Source organism: Pygoscelis adeliae, unplaced genomic scaffold (genome assembly GCF_000699105.1).
Source record: "Pygoscelis adeliae isolate BGI_AS28 unplaced genomic scaffold, ASM69910v1 Scaffold348, whole genome shotgun sequence".
NCBI classification, from domain to species: domain Eukaryota; kingdom Metazoa; phylum Chordata; class Aves; order Sphenisciformes; family Spheniscidae; genus Pygoscelis; species Pygoscelis adeliae.
This window is the reverse complement of record NW_008825307.1, coordinates 260,733-271,183: the sequence shown is the minus strand read 5'-3', so window position 1 is coordinate 271,183 and position 10,451 is coordinate 260,733. Positions and strand designations below refer to the sequence as shown.

The following is a 10,451-nucleotide window of genomic DNA, read 5'->3' as shown; positions in this document are numbered from 1 at the left end:
GTTGGACTCGATGATCTTAGAGGTCTTTTCCAACCTTAATGATTCTATGATTGATTGTATACCTGGTGCATGATGAATTGCTGCTAGAAGCAGATTTCCTGGGGAGGCAGAACTGGATGGGGAGAGGGTTAGGAGAGTCCAGGCTCTGAGTGTTGGTTCAGATCAATGGAAGTTATTTCTGGGTTAGTTCTGGGTTGGGCTGGTGGGAAGAGTGAGCTTCAGGGCATGTGAGCACAATCGTTTTCAGGCCCTAGGAGTGTGCTGTGCCTGAAGACCACAGAATGGGTCTCATGTAAAATCCTGATGGGGAAGGGGCGTGAACCAGTGCCTCAACTGCCCAGGACCTGCTCTACCTCCTGAAACGTGTCCCTAGCTCCATTTGTTTGACATCTCTAAGAAAGAATTGCAAGCAGGCAAGAGAATATGCATGCCTTGTGAGACCTGTATCTTGGAGTGTTGTTCCATTGATTGACCCCTGCTTGTCCCAAATTGTCCTTGCCTTGACCATCCCTCTGGCTGTGCTTTTGGTGATGGAAGAAGGTCTGGGAGCACTGTGGTAACAGAGCAAGCAGGGTTGGTTGGTGGTGAGGCTGGCTTCTGCCTTGTGTTGGCACTGTTCTTCAGCACAAGAAGAGTTGCCCAGAGGGAGTGATTTGGGACAGCAGAGTATGTGATAGGTCCCTCAGAGGATCTGGGCATCAGTACTGGCATGTGGAGACCCTCGTCTCTGAGAATGGGGGGGGGCTGTCTGTGGAGACATGCTGGGGTTGGTGAGGAAAGGGGTGCAGCCCTTTTCCTACCAGTCCCAGGGAAAATGCTGTTGGGAAGGCCAGCCTAGAAGATATTTTCTTGAGTCCTGATCTTTGTGTCTCTTCAAAGACCAGTCTCCTACAAGGGGCAATGCTGGAGCTGAGCGGGAGGTGCCTGGGCCAAACAAGGTCTAAGACTCTTGACATGTCTCTTTTAGGGCATACTCCTCAAACGCAGTGGCAAGTCTCTCAACAAGGAGTGGAAGAAGAAGTATGTGACGCTGTGTGACAACGGAGTCCTCACCTACCACCCCAGCCTGCATGTAAGTACTGTGCTGGGTTGGGTAGAGGAGCGGGGTGGGACAGAGCAGTGTCCTCCTTCATGCTATGGCTGCTGCTGCAGGTCCTCTTGCAGATACCATAGTCGCAGAGAGTTGCTCAGGAAGGGTTTGGCAGCAGACGAAAGCCCCAGTCTCTGCCTGCAGCAGGGCCCTGCACAGGAGGTTCAGCACCAGCCCTCAACAGGGCAGGCGTATTCAGCAGAGCTGTTTTTTACCAGAGTCTGGAGGAAACCTCTTCCGTCTCATGAAGGCTGTCTCTGCAGTGCCAGGCTGGGTGGGAAAAGCTGATAGGAACAAGCTCTGCACAGAATTATGCTAAGTAAATGCATCTTTCTTTTCTCTGTTTCCCTTGCTCAGTCCATTAAAGCAGGGGTTGCTGCCTCCCTGTGTCTGGGGTGAGGAGCAGGCAGAGAACTCCTTGCAGCCACGGCTGATGGTGCCATTTGGGTGTGGAATAATTTTCCTGGCTGCTAGATATTGGGTAATGGAGATGAGGTGCCTGTGCAGAGCCTGCCGAGCTGAGCTGTCACTCGATGCATCTCTGATCCTCTTCACTGCTTGGCTCAGGCGCACAGCTGTCTCCCCATCGATCTCTGTCACCTCCCCACTGTGGGGCTAATGACTTCTTCCCCATTCCCTCTTGAGCACAGTTTGCTGCTGAGACAGTGAGCCACGGACAGACACACCTGTGACACTGAGGCCACAGCACCCTCTGCAGAGAGGACGTGCTGCAGCAGGACAGCCTGACAGGGCTGGGGAGCGCAGGGTAGAGCTTGGGCTCAGGGTGCTGGAGCACTCTCCGAGGCTAAAGGGAGAAGAGCAAAGTGTTGCAGCTTCTGTGCTTTCTGAATGCTCCCGGGCCCTCAATTTATCCCCAGTCTCCTCAGACACACAGGTGTTGGAGTGCCCTGAGCCTCAAGAGTCTTCCTCCTCATTTCTAACCCTGTGTCTCTAACTCATGGGCTTCCAAAGCTCAGTTGTCCGGCTCCTGAGCCACTGAGCCTTTTAACCCTCCTATCCTTACACTGGAAGGCCATTCATTGCATTTCCTTCCCTTAATTTGTGGGAGCTTTGAGAACAGGTTTTTTTCTTTTTAGTCTTTGATCCCTGCACCATACTGTCTGGTTCTGCAGTTCTCTAACTTTGTAACCCCATTTTTTGGTCTTCATAAAGCCAAACTGGGAGAGAATGGCTGCTGCTGCTGCCTTCTCTGCATGTGAGCTCACATGTGTGTGGGGGTTTATCACAATTCCATCAGAGACATCATAGGCCATTATTACAATCAGCTGTAGAGGCAGAGTAATTTGGGGGATGTTGTTTAACCGCTCTCAGATGCTGCTGCTACACACTAGGTTTCTCTCCTTTTTACACCATTTCTTCCTCAGGGGGTGAGCTAGATTGATATCACTTGCTTTCCTTACTGCACTTCTTCAGAGTTTCATTTCATTACTATGTTGCCCCAAGCAAAAATCTGGTTTGCTTCCACCTGGTGCTACTGGTGATCCACAGCCCGTTGCTAAGAAAGGTACAAGATGGGCCTCTCCTCCCCTAGGTTTCATTGAAAGCTTTGAACCTTGCACCCAAGATAGGTGTTGTATTGTCCTATATGTTTACCTAGAGCAAGGACTAATTACATGTGGGCCACAGAACACAGAGCTGCGTGCTGCCCAGCTCTGACTTCTGCAAGGATGGGGGGGTCTGCATGCTCCTTCCGTGGCATTACCTCTCTGAGAATTGGGGAAAAGAGCCATGACACCTACCATCGTGTTACATTTTTTACTGCAATGCTGACAAAGGCATTGGTGAACAGTGTGCTGTTCTGATTAGCAAAGGCCCCTCTGCCTTCCCTTGCCTTCTCTCTGGATATGTGGTTTATGACCTGCTTGGAGGGGACGGATGCAGAAAGGAAGCCTGGAGAAAGAGGTGGTCCAGAAGAGGATGTCGCATTATATCCTCTCCTCCCCATCTTGTAGAGTGAATCGGGAGATGCTACAGTGCATTTATCACTGGGTTTGTCTCCTGTGGCATGAAGCAAGTTCCCATGTCTTCTCACAGGATGACACAAGCAAAGCATGTTAGGGTTGAACAGCCTGGGTCACTAACGAAACCTGTGTTCCTGAGGAAAGGGAACATGCTTCTTTGTCACCTCCATTTGTGACAGCAGCTCTCAGGCCAGCAGGCACGTGGTGAGGTAAGCTGCTGGCAAGAACAAGTATGCAGGATCCTCAGTCAAGGAGACACTTGGCATCCTGAAGTTCCTTCCTTGAGATGTGAAGTCCCAGCTTCTCCCCTGCCTCGCTCAGGGTGAGCCTGTACTGCCACATGTCTGGGGGATGGCAGAATTCAGGGTGCAGCAGAGGGGTCCCTGAGGGGCATGGCTGAGCACTGTGGGAAGAGGGTCTTTCCCAGCCCCTGTCAGGATGTTCAAGCCCCAGAGCATTTTTGTGCTGCTTTTGTGTTCCCAATGGCTTTTCCTTGGCATGAGTCGGAGCAATTCCTGCCTAGACTTCTCTTCTCTTGCATCTCTGTTATGTTCTCCCCGTCCCTCTTGGGGATGGGTGTAGGTACCCCATGGGTCAGCAGCCCTGCCTTTCTTCTTTTTCCTCCAGTAGACGTATCTGTTCCAGGTGTGTCTGTGCCCCATCAGATGAAAATTACTGCATGGCTCTGGCTGGGTCATATTTCTGATTTTACCAACCAAAAGCTTCCTGGTGGGGCTATTCATCTGCTTTTGGGTGTTTATCACTCAACCTGTTTCTGGATCTGTATCTTGGCACCTCAAGCCCCACTTTGAAGTTTCCTCACTGGGAGTCAGGCTTAAACTGTGGGTTTGCAGTCATAGGTTGACAGAGAGCACTCAGGTAGGCTGGGTCCAGCCCTGAAATCAAGTGTTCTGTGACTCCTTGATGGAAGCATATCTGTTTGGACCTATGCTTGGGTCCTATGGAGCTGTGCGTTCCTGCTCTCAGGTGCCACCTCTGCCTCCTCTCTGGAATAGTCAGTGGTTTCAGAGACTTTGCAAGCAGGACACCTGGAGTTGGAGCAGTGGGCAACAGCTCTTGCCGAAGGCAGGAGTGCTTGGGGGTCTGATCCCTGGATCCAGCACAGCTTTCCTTGTTGCATCTGTATTTTTCTTACCTTTCTGTGAGTGTGTTCAGTGACAGGAAAAGAACAAGTTCTATGAAGAGACTGGTGCGGTTTCCTATCATTTTCTCAAAGCCTTGGAGAGTAAACGCTTCTGCTCGTGAGGAAGGAGTATGTGGTTCAGCCCAGCTTCACTGGCCAGGCTGTGCCGTGCTGCAGAGAGCTAGAGAAAGCATCTCCCATTTTGCAGCCAGTGGAGCCATTCACACAATCACCTTCTGTTAATTCTATCTGCAACATCAATTAAATTGTTTGTAGAAACTAATTGAATGTGGCTTAATCACACATCTTAATAGCTTTCCACGCTTTGAACTCGTTGTTAATTCCAGTAATAAAATGAAATGAGAGAACTGGCTGGGTAATTAGCGAGGAGGCTTGGGAAGAAATTGCTGTTTTATAGCATGTAATAAAAGCAGTGCGCTGGTGACCGCTCTCTCCGGCAGGCAGCCGGCTACTGCAGCAATTGTGCTGAGTTAGGGAAAATCCTCCAGCCCCTCTGAGATTCCCTGCCCAGGGGTGCCACCAGGCTCCCACCCAACCAGGAACAGCTTGAAGCAATGTTTGGTTGGGCTGATTATCTAGGAATTGCCTGGGCCACCAAAGGGTGTGTGCGTGTCATTTGAGGTCAAGTCACCCAGAAGTTGGAAGCACAGAAGGGTGTGCTGCCATGCTGCCCCATCTCTTGGGTTTGCTCTGAGGACTGGATGCCTGCCCAGGGGTCTGTGGAAAGAGAAGAGTTCAAACCAAGGTGTTGAGGTGCTGCTGAGAGGTTGTAACCCTTGCAGGTAGTCACCTGAGACCACAGAGCATTGCTCATACAGCCCCCATTCACCCGCTTCTTGGAGCCAAGGACTGGGAGAATGGTTGGTCTTAGACTGATCTTGTTCACATCTTTATCTTCTTGGATTTGGAAGCAAACAGGAACCAGCTCTGAGTTAATCTTTTTGGTGACCTCCTTGTGAACTGGAGCAAGCCCAAGCCTCCGTGCAGCAGCCGCAGTCTCACCCTGGACGGTTGCTGCCACTCCTCTCCCAACTGCAGTGCACATCCCCAGTACAGAGAGCCAGGGGCGGATATGCCCGCGTCGCGATTCCTCCCAGAGTCTCTAGCTCAGCTTTCAGTCCCTGCTCCCTTGAGGTCTGCCCAAGAGCAGGGCAGATCTCTCTCTGGAGATCACATTGGTTGTGTCTTTGTGGGGCATGAGCCCAAGGAAGAGCCAGCCGCATCAGAGAGGATTAGGGGAAAGCTGCAGTGCCCTGTGGAACAGGGAAGGCATGGAAGACATGGGACAGGACACAGCTCTCAGGAGAGGCTAGAGGTCTGCAGCCTTATTTTGACTGAAAGATGAGATGCTATTAGGAGGCAGTGCAGAATGATGTTAACAGTCTGCACGTGGAGTTTTTGGTCGTACAATAAATAGTCTATCAGAAGAAATGGTGGAAGCACCAAGTTCTGAATAACATAAAGCTGTGCAGATGAATGTACAAGGGAGTTATCCTGAGTCGTGTTGTTTTGGGCTTGAATTACGCTAGCTGTGGCCTGAGAGGGAATTTCCAGGTATCCCATTACTTACACCATACTATATTATATTATTAGCTGTTATAGCTGAGTGATGTGATTAAAAAGACAACGGATGACAGGGAAGAAGAACTGCCTGCCACCTATGTGCTCTTTTGCTCTTTCTAATCTCTGATCCCCAGCCAGGCTTTCACAAATGGGCTTGTCATGGCATCTGACTGCCCATGGCAACATTCCAACATTATTCATATCAGAGCTGACTAGTTCTGGGCTCTGAAAGTGAGACCTGGCACTTCTCTGGTGCCAATTCTAACGCACCGGCTAGTCATGGGAAGAAGGCAGGTTGGAGTCAAAGCTTTGCATCCGTGTTGTCAGAAAATGGCTGGCTGTGGACACTGGGGAAATCGTAGGGTCTTTTACCTCTAGCCCACCTGACTTGAGACTTCAGTATAGTGCAAGAGAAACCAGCATGTGATGAGCTCCCAAATCATCTCCAAGTTGCTGGCTGACCATCTGTCTGTTAACCAGTTACCATGTGGATGAGTGGATCCAGGTTTTAGTTTTGAGTATGTGAATGAGAGGGGAGCTGAGAGTGCTGGGCCAGGGCAGGGCTGATCCTGAACCATTCTGCCTCTCTGCTGTAGGATTACATGCAGAACGTCCATGGGAAGGAAATCGATCTGCTGAGAACTACAGTGAAGGTACCAGGCAAGCGGCTACCCAGGGCAACAACGGCAGCAGCACCCAGCGCTAGCCCCAAAGCCAACGGGCTCTCAAAGGAGAGGAGCAGCACACAGCTGACAGGAGGCACAGGTAAGAGTTGGTGTGGGTGCCACAGAGCTGGCGGCCAGCCTTCCCTCCAGTGCATCAGCAGTGCCTTGCTTTGCTGAGCCGGAAGCAAAAAAGCTGTTCTGGAGTTTCTTGCTTTCACCACTCTTCGTGAGTGCCTTCGGTGGGTGTTGGCATTTCTGTGCAGGTCTCAGGTAAGCTCTTGTTGGGATTTTATCCCTGGTTAGTGTCCAGGACAGAAGAAAGAGTAGAAGGGCTTTAACTAGTGGCATGAACTCCCTGAGAGGTAACACTTGAGTCTGATGAGTTGCTGGATGTAGGGGAAGCTGTTGCTCCCCCAAAAAAAAAGAAATCTCAACCAGGGATGTGTCTTGATCCCTGGCAAGTTCTCTTCTGTTTCTTTCCTTTTTTGTGGCCTCTTTTTTCCTCCTCACTTTCCCCTGGAGAAATAGTAACAAGGGGCTTGTTTTTTAATTGTTACTCTTCTGTGTGCACATTCAAGAGGCACAGCTGCCGCAGAGAGTGGTGAGAGGAAGTTAGGTTGGGAGGCTCTCTGGTTTCTCACGGAGTTCAGGCCACACTGCTTACTGCTTCTCTTGCTACAGGAGGTATCTTGCCCTGCCCACGGGAGCTGTTGAACTTAGAGCTTTCCTGCCCAAGTTTCCCCAGGCATTGACATGCCTTTACTTTGTCCTTGGGGTTGGTATCCTTGGCCAGGATAGGCAGTTTCCACACACATTCTTCCCAGCCAGCTGTTGGCAGTAGTCTAGTACAGCAGGGTATGGGTACCTCTCCACTCTTCGGCATAACAAGTGAGTGCTGATAATGCTGCTAACAGAAATCCTTCATAATCTGGTACTGCACACTGTGCCACTGAGAGTGAACTTGGGTGACCACATCCTCGTTTCTGTTCAGTCCTGCTCTGCACGCTGGTTGTGTCCTGTGGTCAGCGTGTTGTCAGCCCTGTGCTTCACAGCTTTCTGGAGCTGAGGACTCATGAGATGGGGTGCAGCTGGATTGAATGGCAGGAGCTGGCTGGGCTCCTCAGCATCACACATAACATAGGGAATGGGGCATGCTAACATTGCTGTGTTCGCATGGTGCCAAGTGTGAAATAATAAGCCCTTCTGAACCCAAACTGCTGTTTCTGTAGAGTCAGAATTAGTCTGCAGACCAGATAAACTGCCAGTGAATGATTGCAATTACTGTCTTTTTTGACCAAGGGTGTGCGACTCTGCCTGTTTTCTGCCACAGCTCTCCACTGTACACTGTCCTTTCTTCACCACCACTGTACACCGTCAGCATGCCCAAGTGTGGTAACAATTCCTGCCTCTGTACGGAGGCACTTCTCAGGTGTGCATTTCTAGGGTGCTTTGTCTGAGCTCCTACTTAGAGAAGATTATCAGAGCTGTAGGAAGAACTCAAAGACAAACCACAGAAAAGCTTATGGTGGTGTCAAAGCAAATGCCCATGTAACCCTGTATCCTGCTTTCAACACTCATCGCAGTCCTGTTGGGCTCACAAGAGCAGATTGAGATGTGACTTGATTACTGATTACTGCTGCTTGGAAAACCAGTGCGTAGAAGTGAGCACTGTGCGAGGTCTTTCAGTCTGGTTGACAAAGCTTGAGGAGAGGGAGTGCGTGGAGGCTGAAGTTAGAGCAATTTAAACTTGAGAGGAGATGTGGTTCCCTAGCAGGGAGGGTAATTAAATGTTGGAATAGTTTATCTGGAGAGCTGGTGGACTTAGCACTGCTTGAAGCCTTTAAAATGAGATTAGTTATCTTTCTACAAGATATGCTTCAATCCAGCTCATGTGTGTGTCACTGCGTGCATGTGTGCAGGGGATCAAACTGGATGGATACGGTGGTCTTTTCTCATGTAGAAATCTGTGAATCCGAGATCCCCTGTTCACTGTCTTCCCTCTGGGCCCCTGAGCAGAACAGCGCTACCGTGCTACCCAGAGCACATGCATCAGCATGGGGCTCAGCATTAAGACAGCAACCTTAATCGATTCTTTGTGTCTTGGCTTTGGGTGGTTGTCTGCATTGGTCAGAAAGGTGTTTTTTTTCTCCTGGTACACAAATGGTAAGAGGTTTTCTGAGGAATTTTTTCAACTCACTCTGATGCATCCAAGCCTGATTGCAGCTAACAATGCAGTTGCCACGGTAAGTGCACTGACATGATAAAAATCCTCTGAAGTGACCTGCTCATATCCCTCTGTAATGCAGAGTACTGGATTTGGGGTCAGTAAAGAATCTGCCCTGCATCAAATTGGCAGAGACTTTGCAGTTTTGCCACCTTTGGGGCTAGGGATGGCACTGTTACTGGGATCCACTGGGCATCTCTCATCTAATACATGCTTTGGGCAGCTGGAGAGGGAGTACCTCAAAATTTGCATTTCTCTGCCAGTGCATAAGTTAATCTTCAGAGGACGTGAGCTTTGGAGACCTGAATGATTTGTTGTTTTACGCCAGGAGCGTCTGGGTAAAACCAAATGGCCTGTGTTTAGAGTTCAAAGCAGGTGGTCCACAGTTTCCTTGTGACCTGAGCTCCGCCAAGGTGAGTGAGTGTGCTAATTAATGTCCACTAGATACACAGTCCTGACCCAGGGGCAGACAAGAAGTAGATAAAGGGGAGGAGGAGAAAAAAAAGATAAAATATCTCACACTGCCCTGTATGTGGATAAAATACACATAGGCAGCACTGTGATGATGATTCGAAATAACCTCCAAAGTACATATAGACAGTACAACGTGGAGCTAAATAAAGTAAGAATGGGGAAGGAGCTTATATTTGTGAAACCCATGGGACTCTTGAGTTCAATGGATGATTGTATCCTGGTATTTAAACCATTAAAGAAGGCATCTTTACTGTAGTCAGAGTTGGTTTTATTTTAGGTTGCATGTGTTCCCATTGCAAACCCTGTTTTCAGAGGCACAGAATGTTGTCAGACTTTGCAGCTGCCTTATGTCCACCTAAGGCTTACTTTTTGTGGAGCATGTATGCAACTATGATGTCATATGTGCCTGGAGAGGTTGTGCAGTCTCGCTGCTCAGAGGTAATCAAAAACTGTCCAGACACAGTCCAGGGCAACTAGCTCTGGGTGGCCCTGCTTAAGCAGGGGGGTTGGACAAGACGACCTCCAGAGGTCCTTTCCAGCCTCAGCTATTCTGTGACTCTGTGATTCTGTATTTGTTTTGTCAATATTAAAAATTTTTTCTCTAAGAGCTGTAAATCTTCAGAGATTTGGTGCAAAGATTGCCTAGAAGCAGAAGTTTTGTCCTCAATTAGAAACTTTTTTTTTTTCTTTGTCCCCTGGAAAATATATTGGGATTTGATCAAAGTTTTGGAAGTTGGTTACTGGAAGCTCTGGAGCACTTAATCTCCTCCTGGGCTGTCAAGAGCTCCTGGCAGAATGGTCTCTGCTTTTCTGTGCTATTTTTTCTTCACTTTCCAACTATAATGTCCTCCTAATGTTTATTCTTGTATGAAATTTTACTGGTAAAGAGACTATCCAGAGGTGGAAGAGTAATTGAGATCAAGCACAGGGTCTGTTAACAGGTTTAGAACTACGTAAATGCAAATAACCAGCGTTAGTACAACATTTACGGCTGAGCCCTAAATCAAGTCCTTCAACGTGAGGAAATCCTAAAGCGCAGGCGACTGGCCCATGTCACTTCTGCCAACTTGCACTCCCTGCCTACTGTGTTAGTTGCAGGCAGTGCTGTGCGCAGTTAGGCCTGACCAAGCAGACCAGCCTGGGAAGCGAAGCCCCATGCCTGGACCTCCGTGGACTCGAGCGGCACGTTCTTCATCTGTGTCTCGACGCAGGATTTGCTGTTTGTGCATCGTGCTTGCTGTCTCCCTGGTTATGTCCTGGAAGACCAAGAGGATGCCTGGGAAGTGCC

General features: G+C 49.3%; 1 protein-coding gene across 1 annotated transcript in view; it reads left to right on the top strand.

Annotated features, from left to right (window-relative positions):
* The window catches only part of AGAP3 (ArfGAP with GTPase domain, ankyrin repeat and PH domain 3), a 162,859-nt gene that overhangs the window by 104,582 nt on the left and 47,826 nt on the right, over window positions 1–10,451 (top strand). The window contains exons 10-11 of the mRNA XM_009330229.1: window positions 968–1,072; window positions 6,397–6,565. Of these exons, the coding sequence (XP_009328504.1) occupies window positions 968–1,072; window positions 6,397–6,565 (274 nt within the window). The remainder of the gene's footprint in view (window positions 1–967; window positions 1,073–6,396; window positions 6,566–10,451) is intronic.